At 34.6% G+C, this 15,487-nt stretch overlaps 1 protein-coding gene across 5 annotated transcripts in view; it reads left to right on the top strand.

Annotated features, from left to right (window-relative positions):
- ZFC3H1 (zinc finger C3H1-type containing) overlaps positions 1-14,246 on the top strand; it is a 49,920-nt gene extending 35,674 nt beyond the window's left edge. For 4 of the 5 annotated variants that reach the window (XM_004281895.3, XM_033409543.2, XM_033409545.2 and 1 more), the window contains 12 exons: positions 515-752; positions 3,055-3,160; positions 3,243-3,441; positions 4,013-4,107; positions 7,354-7,464; positions 7,734-7,838; positions 7,970-8,135; positions 9,256-9,356; positions 11,494-11,595; positions 12,228-12,267; positions 12,534-12,596; positions 12,726-14,246. In XM_004281895.3, the coding sequence (XP_004281943.1) occupies positions 515-752; positions 3,055-3,160; positions 3,243-3,441; positions 4,013-4,107; positions 7,354-7,464; positions 7,734-7,838; positions 7,970-8,135; positions 9,256-9,356; positions 11,494-11,595; positions 12,228-12,267; positions 12,534-12,596; positions 12,726-12,863 (1,464 nt within the window). In that variant the 3' untranslated portion in view covers positions 12,864-14,246. Of the gene's footprint in view, positions 1-514; positions 753-3,054; positions 3,161-3,242; positions 3,442-4,012; positions 4,108-5,877; positions 5,937-7,353; positions 7,465-7,733; positions 7,839-7,969; positions 8,136-9,255; positions 9,357-11,493; positions 11,596-12,227; positions 12,268-12,533; positions 12,597-12,725 lie in introns of those variants that run through there. The other variant, XM_049694977.1, reaches the window with a different exon arrangement.
- The last annotated feature ends 1,241 nt before the right edge of the window (positions 14,247-15,487 follow it).

The raw sequence follows: 15,487 nt of genomic DNA, 5'->3' as shown, positions 1-15,487 counted from the left end.
GTTGTGTGAATTTGGGTAAGTTTACAGCTGTTTCCTCCTTTGCTTATTTAGTAGGGATAATATCTTATTTAGAGTGTTTATGAGGTTTAAATGAAAATAATATTTGCTGAGTACCCACCAGAATAAACTTCAATATTCAAACCATAAAGGGAAAAAATTAGTCCATAGTGGAAATCTTCTATATGGGTGTGGTGAGGTTTTTTGTTTATTTTTACTCTTTTCTCTTTATCTTATTAGATTTTGAATCTCAAAATACTTAAAATATACAAATAAATTTAATCTTTTCATTAATTATGTCATAAATCGTAGCATAGTAAAAATTATGTTAATCTGGTATTGATATCTCTAAAGAGTTTTTCCATTCAAAAAATTGGTGAGTATCAGAATTTTGACTTAGGTATTTAAGAACCATGCCAAAGAAATAAAACACTTTTAATCTTCTTTACCTTCACAGTTGAATCTTATTAGGAATATTTTTAAAAACACCTTCAGATTATTTTTCCATTTTACCTAGAATGCATTGAAATTGGCTAATGATGGAATAGTAGCTGAATACCTTAAAACAAGTGATCGATGTTTGGCATGGCTGGCCTACATACATCTTATTGAATTCAACGTTCTCCCTTCAAAATTTTATGATCCGTCTAATGCCAATCCTTCAAGAATTGTTAATATAGAACCATTTCTAATGCCGTGGCAAGCAGTTCAAGATGTAAAGACTAATCCTGACATGTTGTTAGCAGTATTTGAAGGTAAGTATAAATGTTTATAAATTATTTAGAACATCAACTTATTGCTTATTATGATTCTTCAAAATTAAATGAAACAAATTTATGTATTGCAAGTTTTACACTTTATTATATAAATGCTTAAAAAATTAAGGATTGAATCAGATAAGATGGGCATTGGCATCTATGAAAGCTACGTTTTTCTGATTATGGCAAAGGATATCAGCTAAATATGTACATAATATAGCATATTTACATAGGTTTAATGAGTTGATTGAATCATAGAACCAGGTAAATTTTGTAAAGCAATCTATCAAGGTGAAAGTTAAAAGATAATATCTTATTTTTTCAAGTAATTAATATTTTTTCCATCAGTCAGTGAGTTTGATTCCTCTATGTACTAACCGAGGTATCTGCTTTGGAACATATATAAGATATAAAGCCTGTTCCCTTCTAATAAGTATATAGCCTAGTCAGAAGATAAAATCTATACATCTGACATAATTAATAAACATATGAGGCCACATAACTGTCTATTAATATATAGTCTAAATTCTGTGCTTAGAGAAGAGACTGGGATCTGTGATTTAGAGAATTACATGGTACAGGCCATAAACCTGAAGGAAAGAGATTATTGCAGGTTGGCATGATCAAGTATGTCTTCACAGACAAATTAGGACTTGGAGCTAGACTTTGAAGCTTGCCTATAATGTGACTGACATGGTGGACCTCCTCCTCAAAGATGGGACTCTTGTCTTATTTTTATATTTCTCAAGGGCCTATAATGTCTGGCAGTGTACTGAGCGCTTAGTAAATGTTCATTGAATAAACTAGGGAAGAAAGGAAGTAAAAGGACATTCCTATTAGGGGAGCTAAGTAAACAAAAAGCAACAAGTAGATAGGAATTGGTGCAATGGATTTAAAGGGAGCTTAGAAGAAGGGAGAGTCCTTATCAAAGTGAGACTTTTTGTGCTGGAGAACAGTAGGAATTAAGCTTGATAAGTGGAAATGATACCAGATTTTCAAGAACTTTTAAGTATGGTAGGCTTGATGACAATAGAAATTCTTTAAGAAAGAAAGAATATGCTGGAGAGAAATGATACCAAAGGTAGGAAAACCAACCAGAAGCTGACAGCCATAACTGAGGCATTAAAAAAAGTAACCTGGGAAAGAGAGAGTATTTATTGGAGACATTTTAAGTTACCATATAGAGATTAGGGACAGATTAAATGTCAGGGAAGAAGAGAAAAAATAGTCAAAGATGATTTCAGGGTTTTGAGACCAGGAAAAGGTAAGGGTACTAATAGAAAACTGGTGAATTGGGAAGACTGATTTTGGTAGTAGGAGTGGTATTTATGAATGATAATTGGTCACCCAAGTGGAAATGCTTGTTGGCAGAAGGAAATAAGGAAGTGCACCTTAAATGGACAATTATGGATAGAGAAATGGATTTGAAAGTTATCAACATAGAAATTATTGTATTATATAGTGCTTTACAGTTTTTAATGTGCACTCCCAGTAAGTTATTCACCAGCTGAAGCTATGAGATGCTTTCTTTGAGGAAATGGAGATTTTAAAGTGTAGCTGTAAGGGGTAAAAGGGAGATTGAGTCAGTGAATGAGACCAAGAGAAAATATAAACAATCTCTTGGAAGCAGAGGCAAGAAGAAATTAAAAAGAAGAGGAAGAACATTATCAAATGCTAATCAGATAAAATGAATGTAGAGATAGATTTGTTTAGATAGGATCCTTATAAGTGAACTTCAAAAGTGCTGTTTCAGAATGACATTCATTTTTAAACTCAGCAGTTCTGGGAAGTCATACCACCTTGGGCAAGGAGGAAATGGTGACAGTTGGGCAAAGTGAAACAGTGGAGGACTTTTCTCTAAGAAGTAGCAAGATCGAGTAAAGGACTCTTTACAAAGGGAAAAGTGTTTTGAAGGAGTAAGGAAAAGATCAAGTTTAGGGGGAGACGTTTAAATGGCTGTAGATCAGCAGAGCAAGGCCTCTTGAAGTGGGTCGGAGAAAGATGAAAAGATAATTCATTCTTTAATTTCTTTGACATAATTTTTCAGGAATTTAGTATAAATGCAAAGATGCAAGAGCTCATATTGGGTGTTTTATTCTTAACAGGAAAGTGAGGGTGAAAGATTTAATTTTAGGAGTTTGGAGATACCTGAAATACCTCCTTTGGGTGAAAACCAGGAGTTTAGTAAAGGTGAATAAGATGTAGTCAAATAAAAGAATAGGCTACCTTAGAGTTTAAATAACACAGTCAGATAATTTATTTTATGTTTGATTCATGTTATTGTGGTGTTTTTGGATAGATGCGGTGAAAGCTTGCACAGATGAGAGCCTTACTGTTGAGGAAAGAGTAGAGGCTTGTGTTCCACTTTACACAAACATGATTGTTCTGCACCAGCTTCTTGAGAGGTAAAACTTAATTGACAAGCAGTTAACCTCATATTAAAAATTGATTTTTTCATGTGTTTAAATGTGTGTTTTTCTTGTGAAGGTATGAGGCTGCAGTGAAGCTTTGTAAATATTTATTGGAATCATGTCCCATGAACTGCCAGTTGTTGGAATCCCTTGTTGCTTTATATTTGGAAACAAATCAGCACGACAAAGCTAGGGCAGTGTGGCTTACTGCATTTGAAAAAAATCTTCAGAATGCAGAGGTTTTTTATCATACGTGCAAATTCTTCATCTCGCAGGTAAAAAAAAAAGTCATAATTCTTAAATATGATATTTTTATGTTTCACGTTTATTCATCCTTTAAGATGTTTCAGGCATCAGCCTCTCTAGGATGCTTTTACTGATCCTTTTGCCCTTTGCAATACTGTTAGGTATTCCTTCTCTTTCTGCCATAATACCTCATGCATAGCTCTACCATTGCACTTAATTACATTACATTGTAATTTTGCTTATAGCTACTTTGTATACTACTCTAAGAACTCCCAGAGGGCAGGGACCATGTCTTATTCTGATTTAGAGCTCCCCTACTCCCAACACCTAGCACAGTGCCAAACATGTAAATAGAGCTTAATGGCTAATTGGTGAAATTGGTGAGTTAAACTTGAGCTTGTGGTATATTGGGTGTTAAACTGTTTAATGTTTAGTTCAATTTGGAGATCAGAATACAAAAGTCATCTCTACCTCCACCTACTCAAAAAACCTAATCTAATCAGTGGTTGGGGGGGTGGGGGAGGGCTTTTCCTCCCTTGAAAGATTTTAATTAAACATTGTAAGCCTAATGTGTATCCCTCCTCTTTCTTTTAAAAATAGAATCGAGGAGATAATCTTCTTCCATTTTTGCGGAAATTTATCGCATCCTTCTTTAAACCTGGGTTTGAGAAGTATAGTAACTTGGATCTGTTTCGGTAAGTTTGTAGAACTCTTGATTTGTAGAGGAATGAGAAATAGTGTAGCTCAGTGGAAAGATTACCAGTTTCTTGGTGGATTGATTATATTTTAGACTGATTTTTTTTTTTTAAGACACTTGAATACCCTCTTACAGAATTGTTATAAGGGCAGTAGAATTTAATAAAAATAGACACAAGATGTAAAATGTTTTGCATTCTTTGGATTAAGAACACTAAATTTATGTTAACACCATGGTGATTCATGCTTCTTTTAATTACTGTCATTGTTAATTTTAGCAATTAATACTGTAGCAACAAATTATCCTGAGACAATCTCAGTGATTTTCAAAAAAATGAGTTTCAATTTATTGGATTGGTGATTTTAAAGTGAATGTAAATAATATGCCTTTTTAAAAAAAAAATTCTAAAGAGAACCGCTTTAACTTCTGAAAGTTGTTGAGTAAGAAACTTTGGAGAATTCTTTTCTCAACCATCACTTTCTCAGTAGCTTATATAGAGTTCTGTATTTACTACCTTTATTTGCTTCCCTGTGAGTTCTTGTTCAGATCCTAAAGAGTGGGGTTTTTTTGGAGGCTTTTAACGTTCTCTTTCCTTCTTCCTCATCTCTCTGTAGGGATCAGCGAACTTTTTTCCTTAAGGGCCAGATAGTAAATATTTTAGGCTTGCAAGCCATATGGCCTGTCACTACTAGTCAACCTTGCTTTTGTAGGAAGAAAGCAGCCATAGACAGTATATAAATGAATAGGCATGGCTGTGTTCCAATAAAAGTTTATTTATGAAGGTAGGTGTAGTTTGCTGATCCTAAGTAAAACAGCATCAAAAGGAAGATATTTGTCATGACATACTTTTTTATTGTATGTTAGGAAGAACTGAGAGAAGATAGGTCTAAGCTGGATATCTCCTAAAAAAATATTCTTGTGGAAAATACTAAGTGAAGATAGAGTCTTAGATTTATATATGCAAGTCTAATGTTTGCATATATTTTTCTTTTCTTAGGTGCTCCCTCCCTGCACCCACCCACAGTATAGCAGTGTTATATAAAAAAATATTTTCAAAAATAACCCACATTTTGTTAAGTCAGTGGTCTATCCACCCTAGAATATTTTGTGAACATGGCAGTTTTATTTGAGATATGGCAAAAAGTTTGGGGTCACCATTCTTTACCAGACGTGAGTCTTTACATCTGTCCTCTTACGGTAGATAGCCAGTTTATTGACATAGTGATGTTAGTACTCTTCCTGAAAGTCTTTCTGCTTTGCTACATATAGATTAACATCTTATAATTAATTACAAAAGAATAATTTGAAATGCAAATTAATAGAGAAAAATTAAACTATTGTATGAGAAATTTAGAGATTGTTTAGCTTCCCCATGCTGACTTTCTCCCTGTTTAAATTAGATTGCTTTAACAACTCAGACTTAAGCACAGGATAAATTCAAGGCTGAACCAGACTTTTAAAGACTTGCTGGTTCTGATCTTCCCTTCAGCATGGAGGTAATTGCTTTAGCTTTGAAGAAGATGCTGCCAGTTTGTGCCATGGTCAAAGATCTTCAGATCTTCTTGATGTCAGCTTAATGAAGCAGAATAAATAAGTGACAATAAAAATGTGAAAGTGGGCTACCTCCAAATAATCTTCTCATTATTTGCTAAGTCATCTTGCTTTATTATTTTTTGTGTGTAAAGTTATAATTCATAATTCACCAAGAATTATGAGGAAAAGGTATCCTGTGCTTATTTAGACAATTTGAAGTCCTTATTTTGGGTAGATGCGGTGAAAGCTTGCACAGATGAGAGCCTATCTATTTTTTAGATATTTATACAAAAGTCAAATATTAAGAGAATGGCAGTAAGTGAGAGAGTTTTCAGCATTGCCACACTTAACTTGGTATTGATAGAAATTTTTAAAATTTATAAAAGAGCCGAAGCTTATTAATAGGAGAAGTCAGTGCTCTTCATAAGTTCAAAATACTTTTTTATTTCTTGAGTAGAAATTGTAAAGCAAAGTACGTAGAACTGTAATATTTATTTAGAATTAGAGTCTGTCATTTTTCTTTCTATATAACATTTAGTATAAATTTTATACTGGAAAATTTTATGTGTAAAATTTAGTATAAGGACAGACAGAAAGATTGAGATGGAGTAATTTTCGTGTGTTTCAAATCAATTTGAAGACTAGTAGATAACCATAAAAGTTAACTTGGGGATTTCATTCACCTTACTGAAGTTGGCATAGGGATAGTCCTATATAGATTAGATTTAAAGTTATCTCTTCTTACTTATTGCAGTTTTCAGTTGGGAAAAGTCAATATTCTTAGAAGTTAAGTGATTAACTCATGGTAATACAGCTAGTTACGGCCAAGTCAGGATGATAATCTGCCTTCTAGAAGTACCATTTCTTCCCTTTCTTACGGCCCGCAGCACACAACCTCCCCCACCCCAGCCGCCATACAGCCTCTCTAATCCATTAAAACTTAGTTCCTTGAAATAATTGCTAAATTCACTGTGAACAGTTAATACTAGGTTGTCATTGTCGAAATCAACGTATTGCCTTTAAAAACATTGTTCCTGAAGATGCTAGTAATGTTATACACACAGATTCAAATATATTGGGGGGAAACCTGAATTACCAAAGTAAAATAGATTTTTTTACTGATTGGCTTCTTAGAGCCTTTAATATCCTAATATGTTTTGTGGCTTTTTAAGAGGGGGCTTTAATTTGCAGTATTTCTCAATCTTATTTGATCATAGACCTCTTTTTGACAAGTGCCTTATGGGCCAATATGTTATAGAATACGCTTTTATATCATGTCTAAAATTAAATGTAGAGTGGTATTTGTGTGTATGTGAGAGAGAAATTGTTTTCAGATATCAAGTTTTATAACTCAAAGATTTTTTTTTTCAAGAAAGTACAGATTTTGTGGGAAAATTTTAGATACTTGGTAGTCTCATTTGTTATTCTCTGTTTTTAATTAGGTTTCATTAGGTGATTATGGTGGTTTGTTTAATTTGGGCTATAAAATTTTTAAAAATCATTATAGAAGAAGAATTATTCAAGTAAGTATAAGATAATAAATATATGATGCTAGAGATGTGACCAAAGCGGTATGGTATACACATGAAAATAAAGTCTCATTACTGTATAAACAAGGAAGTTTTAGTTGAAACAGGATTTTTTTTTAAAAAAAAGCAATAGTAATCCATGTGTACATAGGCATAATTTTAAACATGATATTTTTCCTCAGGTATCTCTTAAATATCCCAGGACCACTTGACATTCCAGCCCGTTTATGTAAAGGAAATTTTGATGATGAAATGTTTAACCACCAAGTTCCTTATTTGTGGCTGATATACTGGTGAGACATTATCTACTGTGGAGAGAAATGTTGCATACTAGGCTTGCATCTGTTATTTATTACTGAATTACACTGTGTTAAAATTAACCTGTTGCTAAAGTCATTGAAGCAAAATTTAAGGGATGCTAAGGTTTATATGTTATTAAAAAAAGAAAGCTCAAAAGAAGGATTCTATTGTAATAATATCTGTAATGTTTATACTTTGTTATTCCTTTACCTGATCGAATTGAGGTGTAGACATACAATGTTTTCCTTCATTTTTTAAACAGCCTTTGTCATCCTCTTCAATCAAGTATTAAAGAGACAGTGGAGGCATATGAGGCAGCGTTAGGGGTGGCCATGAAGTCTGATATAGTGCAGAAGATTTGGCTGGAGTAAGTTTAATTCCTCTTAATAAGAATGGGATTTGAAATAAGGGGATATGGTTGGGGAAGGGTTGATGAGCTTTCTTGTTAGAGAATTACTGGCTTAATTATTCTAAATTATGATGTTTTTCTTTTGGCAGTTATCTTGTCTTTGCCAATAATAGAGCTGCTGGATCCAGAAACAAAGTCCAGGAATTCAGATTTTTTACTGATTTAGTGAATAGATGTTTGGTTACAGTCCCTGCCCGATACCCCATTCCTTTTAGCAGTGCTGATTACTGGTCCAACTATGAATTTCATAATAGGGTAAGAATTTAAAACTTATTTTCTTTAGATATTTATACAAAAGTAGGGGACTTAAATGATAGCAAAACTCCTGTTTAATATCGAGAGATTTTCCTAGGACCACTTTACTAGCATTTACTATTGTTCTTGACTACGTTTTCTATTTATCTCTTCAAAATCTAGGCACAGAGCCCTTTAAAGTTCAGTTAAGATAAAATGTGCATATTGATTATCTTCTATTTAAGAAAATTTAGCATTGAAGCAAAAGTGAAGAGATGTTAAGGTTTAATACGTATTAAAGAAGAGAGATCAAAAGAAGTAATTGTAATAATGTCAGTAATGTTTTGCTTGAGTAATTGGAAATTTTACTGAATGAAAAATTCTATAACTTCAAAATAAGTAAGAATGTGCTTACATGTTATAGCTGCTCTTTTTATCAGTATTTTGTCAAGCAGATATAGCTATACATAGGACATAAGAAAGCTGAAATCAGATGCTATTTGGAATTTTAAGAGTAGAGTCTGGATATTGATATATTTATAAGGTCATCTTCTTATAGGCAGTGAAGCAAAGGGTTTTTTAAAAATTGATTTATTTTCAGAGACCCCTTTTATTCAGTGCGTGTAAGCTAAAAGCTACTAAAGCTCAGTATAGACTAAAACATCTCTGTGTTTTATTTATTTATTTTTTTGGTGGGGTGGTTTTGTTGTTACCGGGATAACCAATTATTATGCTTTGTACTTCTATGCCATTCTTTATCCCAGGATCTCAAACTACTTTATGGACATTAAGTCATTTACACACGGGCATTCCATGAGCAAGATGTGGCAGGTATTATTAGCCCTATGACTTGCCCAGCTATACAGCAAGTAAAGGTAGACTCAGGAATGAAAACCCGGACTCCTGGCTTCTTGTCAGTGTTCTCAGTCCATGGCTCTCATCACTAGACCATATTTCCTAATTCATATTTGGAAAGTCACTAATATAATTAATGGTAGGAACTGTAACTCACAGCATCATACATTGTTATAATTGATACATTCATGTCTTAAAGACCATTTTGGTTTTCTCATTAAAACACATAGGTAACTGGATTTCACATTTTGTTGTATTCCTTTCCCCACCTCCCCAACCTTCACAGGTTATTTTCTTTTATTTGAGCTGTATTCCAAAGATCCAGCATTCCAAAACCTTGGAACGGTTTTGCTCAATTATGCCAACTAATTCTGGACTTGCACTGAGGTAAGAAAAAATAAAATTCTTAGCTCAATTGTATAGGCTCTTCATATAAAATTATTCTTGAAAACTTGCTAATAGTCTGCTCTTTGGCTATTGCCTCATTTCCACTTTAATTTCAAAGTTGTTAAGCAATATGTAACTATTCGTGTAAAAGTCAATGTGGAGAACTAGTTACTTCAGAAAACTGCAGATTATAAGGGGGCATATAATTCAAATAAAGTTCACCTGTGTCCCCTAAGCACATACCATCTGTCCATAGTACATGCATTATAAGCACAAAGCATGTTTTATGCAGCAAAGGAGTATTACTTAAGAGGTTTTTAAGTGTTAAAGAGATAAGCTGCACGCGGGCTTTCCCTAGTTGCGGCGAGTGGGGGCTACTCTTAATTTCGGTGCGCGGGCTTCTCATTGCGGTGACTTCTCTTGTTGCGGAGTACAGGCTCTAGGCGCGTGGGCTTCAGTAGTTGCGGCACGCGGGCTCAGTAGTTGTGGCTTGCGGGCTCTTGAGTGCAGGCTCAACAGTTGTGGCGCATGGGCTTAGTTGCTCCGCCGCATGTGGGATCTTCGCAGACCAGGGCTCGAACCCACGTCCCCTACATTGGCAGGTGGATTCTTAACCACTGTGCCACCAGGGAAGTCTCGACTTATTTTTTTTAATTAATTTATTTTATTTTTTATTTATTCTTGGCTGCATTGGGTCGTCATTGCTGTGCGTGGGGTTTCTCTAGTTGCGGCGATCGGGGGCTACTCTTCCTTGTGGTGTGCGGGCTTCTCATTGCGGTGGCTTCTCCTGTTGCGGAGCACGGGCTCTAGGTGCACAGGCTTCAGTAGTTGTGGCACGTGGGCTCAGTAGTTGTGCCTCGCGGGCTCTAGAGTGCAGGCTCAGTAGCTGTGGCGCACGGGCTTTGTTGCTCTGTGGCATGTGGGATCTTCCCGGACCAGGGCTCGAACCGTTTCCCCTGCATTGGCAGGCGCCACCAGGGAAGTCCTACTATGACTTCTTTTCATATATGTCAGTCATTCTCAAATATTAGCATGTATCAGAATCTCCTGGGATGGTTATTTAAAATGCAGATTCCTGAGCTAGAGCCCTCAAACCACATTTGAGAAACACTTATCCAGGGATTTCATACATTCAATTACAAGATTTTTTTTAGAGCATTTCTTTGTAGTTTTTCTGCTCTGATAGAGTAAAACCCATTTCAACCCTCAGGAATTGTGCTTTTTGATTCAAAAAGGTACACTGCATACTAAAGCTTTGGCTTCTACTTGTGCTGTCATTTCCACTGCATCAGTTGTGTCTTATGTTTCTAAGCTTGTTTTATGGAGTATAAGGTGCCTAAAATAGTTATCAAATATCCCTTTGTGTTCTAGAGCATTTACATTCCACTTAGCATGAAAAAAATTCAAAATTCATGAAAAAAATTCAAAGGCTTAAGACTGTGATAAGAGTAACAAAATAACACCATAGCGTTTTATAATAAAGATTCTTAGTAATAAGCATGCTAATCTGCCAAAGTTAATTATAGAAATTTGTATTATAAAACATCACCTTTGATAAAACATGTGAAATAGAAAATGTGCTGATGTGTTGAGTAGTTTCTATAATGATAGGCATTTTGGAATATAGGTAGTTTAATTGTTGGTTTTGTTGGTAAAGTTCTACTTTTGATACTTATTTCCTTAAGGTCATCCTTGTCCTTTTTTTTTCAGAATAGAGAACTTAATAATTAGTCACTGTACTTATTACATTTTAGCTCAAGAAACATTCACAATTAAGTATACTGTGTTTAATAAAGAAAGAAAAATACCAAGAAATTGCACTAATATATCAATTCATTATTTTAGAAAATTTACGGGGAGGGAGAATGTGGAGTGTAATTTGGAGAGAATGCTTTAGTATCCATCAGCCTTATTTTAGTTTGTTGAAGATGGTATGGGTCTTGACTAGACCTTTTGCTAGTTTGCATGTTTCTTTCCCAGGGTAAGTTTTGTAAGAGGCATTCTACAAATACTTGCTGAATAGCCTTGATAGAATTTAACTGACCAAAAATTATGCTTCATCAAACATTCTGCTCATAGAGCTCAAGTTCCCTATACTTGCAATGCTTTTGTTCATTTTCCTGAATGTACTTTACAGGCTACTTCAACATGAATGGGAAGAAAGCAATGTTCAGATTCTGAAACTTCAAGCCAAGATGTTTACATATAATATCCCAACATGCCTGGCCACCTGGAAAATGTAATGCAACAATCATGTACATGTTTTTATAGCTATTGCTTTTATTTATAAGGTTTGCTCCAGACAGGTAAATCTGAAATGACATCTATTTTTTCCCCCGGAGAGATCTCTCTTCTAATTTAGATTTGTTTTTGGCACTTGCTGAGGTTTTATACCAAGAGTGAAGGCGTGCTCATTAACAATTGCCTCTAGAAGCAAAATGGATAGTTTTAATTTTCCTTGAAGGAGAACATATAGATAACAATACTGTTACCAAACAAACAGATCTGCTATACACATATTAAGACTATCGCTTTTGAAATGCGGGGTTTCCCCCTATTATAATCTGATGTCTTCTTTCTTTTAAAGGTGTTAGTGCCAAGTATTTTTTTTTACTAGTAATTATGAGTATTTTTCATGAACGTTATTTATGTTCAAAACACTGGTCTGCTTTATTATTGTAAAGTTGATAAAAATTGTTGAATTTTTCTTTTCACTATAGGTTACCCTCCTTGGAAATTTAGCCTGTTACTTTCAGGAAGTTTTGTACTCAGATTCCCACAGTCAGTATTCTGCCAGTGGTAGTATCTCATTTTGTTCAAAGATATATAAATTTTTCTTTTCCCTTTTCTATATTCCTTTTTTTTTCTTAGAGCCATTGCTGCTGAGATTGTTCTAAAGGGACAAAGAGAGGTAAGCCGTGATTGACTATCAGATGGGTTGCTTTTTTTTTTTTTTAAATAGCTATTCTGCCCTTTTTGTTGACTTCTCAATTTAAAAGGATTAAAGCATAGAAGTTAACATCCTAAGAACTCTAAATGTTTGGAAACTCCAAAATCCAGCATAACCATGTTGTCTTGAATGTTGTTATATTATGAAGTACCATTCAAATAGTTAGGATTATGAAGGTGTTTTCCACCACATTTCCTGATGGAATTGTATATATATCTATCTTATAGGTCCACCGTTTATATCAGAGAGCCTTACAGAAGTTACCTCTTTGTGCATCACTGTGGAAAGATGTAATGCTTTTTATCTTTTATTTCATCTTGAAGTTTTCCTATAAATTTTCTGCATGTGCCATATCCATTGATGTGGTAATGCTCAAAATCTAGCTAAGTCTTACTTCTATGCTTCCCTGTCTTTTACAGCAACTCTTGTTTGAAGCGTCAGAAGGAGGTAAAACTGATAACCTGAGAAAACTAGTTTCCAAGTGCCAAGAGATTGGAGTCAGCCTAAATGAGCTCTTAAATTTAAACAGTTACAAAACAGAAAGCAAGAATCACTGAACACTGGGTGCAGTCAGTTCTAAGTCCTTATAATAATTGCCAAAAATTATTTGAATGATCCTTCAAGATTAGGCTGATCCCTGGCTAAGGTCTGTGTAAGGCAGACAAGCATTACTGATCATATCAAGTCCCCTACAATATCCTATCCTCAAAACCGGAAGCAATGAACATGACCCTCTTCGCTTGGATAAATGAACTTCCTGTTTGGCCTGCTTCTAGGCCCTGCCAGATTCTCATAACATCATGTACGTAAGTATAGTTCCTCAAAGTGACTGACATTTATTTTCATTTTGCTTTGTTTTTGTTTTTATTTTTTACTTTTCCCCCTTCCTTTATGTTGTGCTATTCCTGATTCACTTGACACTCTCTGATGCCTGAGAGATTCTTGTTTGGGATTTAATTTCCAGGGCTGTGTTTACAGTAAAAAGCCGGCAGTCCCTTTTAGTTTTTCCTCTTTAAACCTTTTGAGATTCTTCATTTCAGGATTTAAAACTTAAGCAGTCCATCTTAAGGAAAGTGTAACTGCCATGGCCACAAGTCTGCTAGTTGCACTTGAATGCTCTAACAGGGTTGTTTATTGCCCTTTCTACGTTCTGGACTCCTTGCCGAGACTGTTTAACTTGAAGATTAAAGAAACTATTGCAAATGCCAGTGCATCAGAACCTAAGAGTGGTCAAATATTATGTGCAATTTTTTTTGTAAAGAAATTTTAATTTATAATAAAGTTTAACAGTTTAAAGAACAGTTAATATTTGAACTGCTTTGTATTGCAATACTACTTTGTAGTATTAAAATTGTTTATAAAAATATTTTTAATATAAGTTAACTTTTTGAAAAATGTTGCTGTCTTTATTCACTTTTCACATTCCGGTGGGAAAGGGTTGAAGTAGGAGATACGGATATTCACTATAACTATATCAGTACTTCTTATTTTGAACTGCTTTCCCATAAAAACATTCCAGTGTCTTTTTAAATTCACGAGAAGATGGGTCCTGTTCTATTTTGAGGACAGTGAACAGATAGGCTTGCACTATCATTCAATTTCTTGTTCTCACGACCACGGGGTTTAGAAAGTATCTCCCAACTATAGTTTGAATGATTTGCTTAGTGACATGCGGTCTTACGTTGAATATCAATATGACCAAATGTAAAGGTGACTTTGTTTTTGTTTTGCTTTGTTTTGTTTTGTTTTCAGTCTGTAGTGGGTTATTTGCGCTTGGTAGAAAAATTGTTAATGACACACACTGCCACAAATCTGGTCTTACAGCTACAATGCAATCTAATTGTGAAGACAGAGCAACAGCCCCATGAAATACTAGGCAAATTTGTACATCTGTACATTTTTATAATGCTTAGTTAAAATAAAGCCATGTTTTGATGCTCTACTAATGTGCCTACCAGACGGTGCATATTTAGCTAGTAAGTGCTGTTTCGTGAGGTCAAGAACAGAAGCCATTTGTCTAGCGTCTTTCATTAAACCAAAAAGAGGCTATATGGTTTCTATCTAAAACCAAAGAAACTTGGGTGGAAGATAGTAATCCCAGAGGGGTATTCCCCCATTGTATGCATTTAACTATTCAACCTTGAAAGTTTTTCCTTCCCTGATTATTTGAAAACCACTGTTAGGTGCTTGGAAAAATATTTCCAGTCTGTCTCCCCATAGTGTAATATTTTTGGTATTAATTGAAATGTCTCATAGTTTTTTGGAGACTGCTGAATTTTTGTAAATTCTAACTAAAACCTACCATTTGTTGCATTAACAATTCCATCAGCAGTAATGTTTGTCTCTTTTTTTAAAAAAAGAATGCAACTGCAAGATCCAGCCATGCAGGCTGTACATTGTGACAACTCCAGAGGTCCCAGTTCACATGCTCACAGTCATGCAGGCAGAGGCCTTAGCATATGTTAAGCAGCTGTTTCCTTTTTGATCAGTTGTCGTATTGCTACTTAAAATCATGAAGCTATCTTATAAAAATTATATTGCCTTAAAGATAATGTCACCTTTTCTTCCTGTCATTTTACAGACTCACTTTAACCTCCACAAAAGAATAGCAAGCACTGCTTATGAGTGAGGTATATGTGCCTGTCATCCTTCCATATTCACTTTTACTTTCTTTTTAATGAAGTGCTTTGAACAAGTAATAATGAGAATATTAAACAAAACTTGGGGTGAAAGTTGATAGTTATTATAGTAACATGAATATAATATTTAACATTACGACTAAAGTCTTTCTTTGGGCAAAGAAATGTTATACAGTGAGAAAAGATTAGTCATTGAGAACTGTAGTTCCTTACACTCTCCCACTCCTGTCAGGGGGGGAAAAACACAAAAGAGGCATTTTAGGCCATGGGGTTTTATCTCCAATAAAGGAAGTGGTGTGGCAGATTGCAGTGTATTTTTACGTGTTTTTCTTCATTTTAGAGAACAGCCTAATATTTCTATTTGCCTTTTAACGGAAAGTGGACCTTGTAACATTGTTGTCACTGGCTTATCTAAGGCGGTTTGCTTTCAATTAAAGGGCATATAAACCTACATCATAAAGCAAGCAAGAATCTCCAGGTGCAACATCTAAGAACTAAAGGCACTAAGCAGACAAGCAAAAGCTGACAACAAATGTAGAGGG

Source organism: Orcinus orca, chromosome 11, assembly GCF_937001465.1.
Source record: "Orcinus orca chromosome 11, mOrcOrc1.1, whole genome shotgun sequence".
Classification (NCBI taxonomy): Eukaryota; Metazoa; Chordata; class Mammalia; order Artiodactyla; family Delphinidae; genus Orcinus; species Orcinus orca.
Note: the sequence above shows the minus strand (reverse complement) of the source record. Positions and strands in the feature narration are given on the sequence as shown.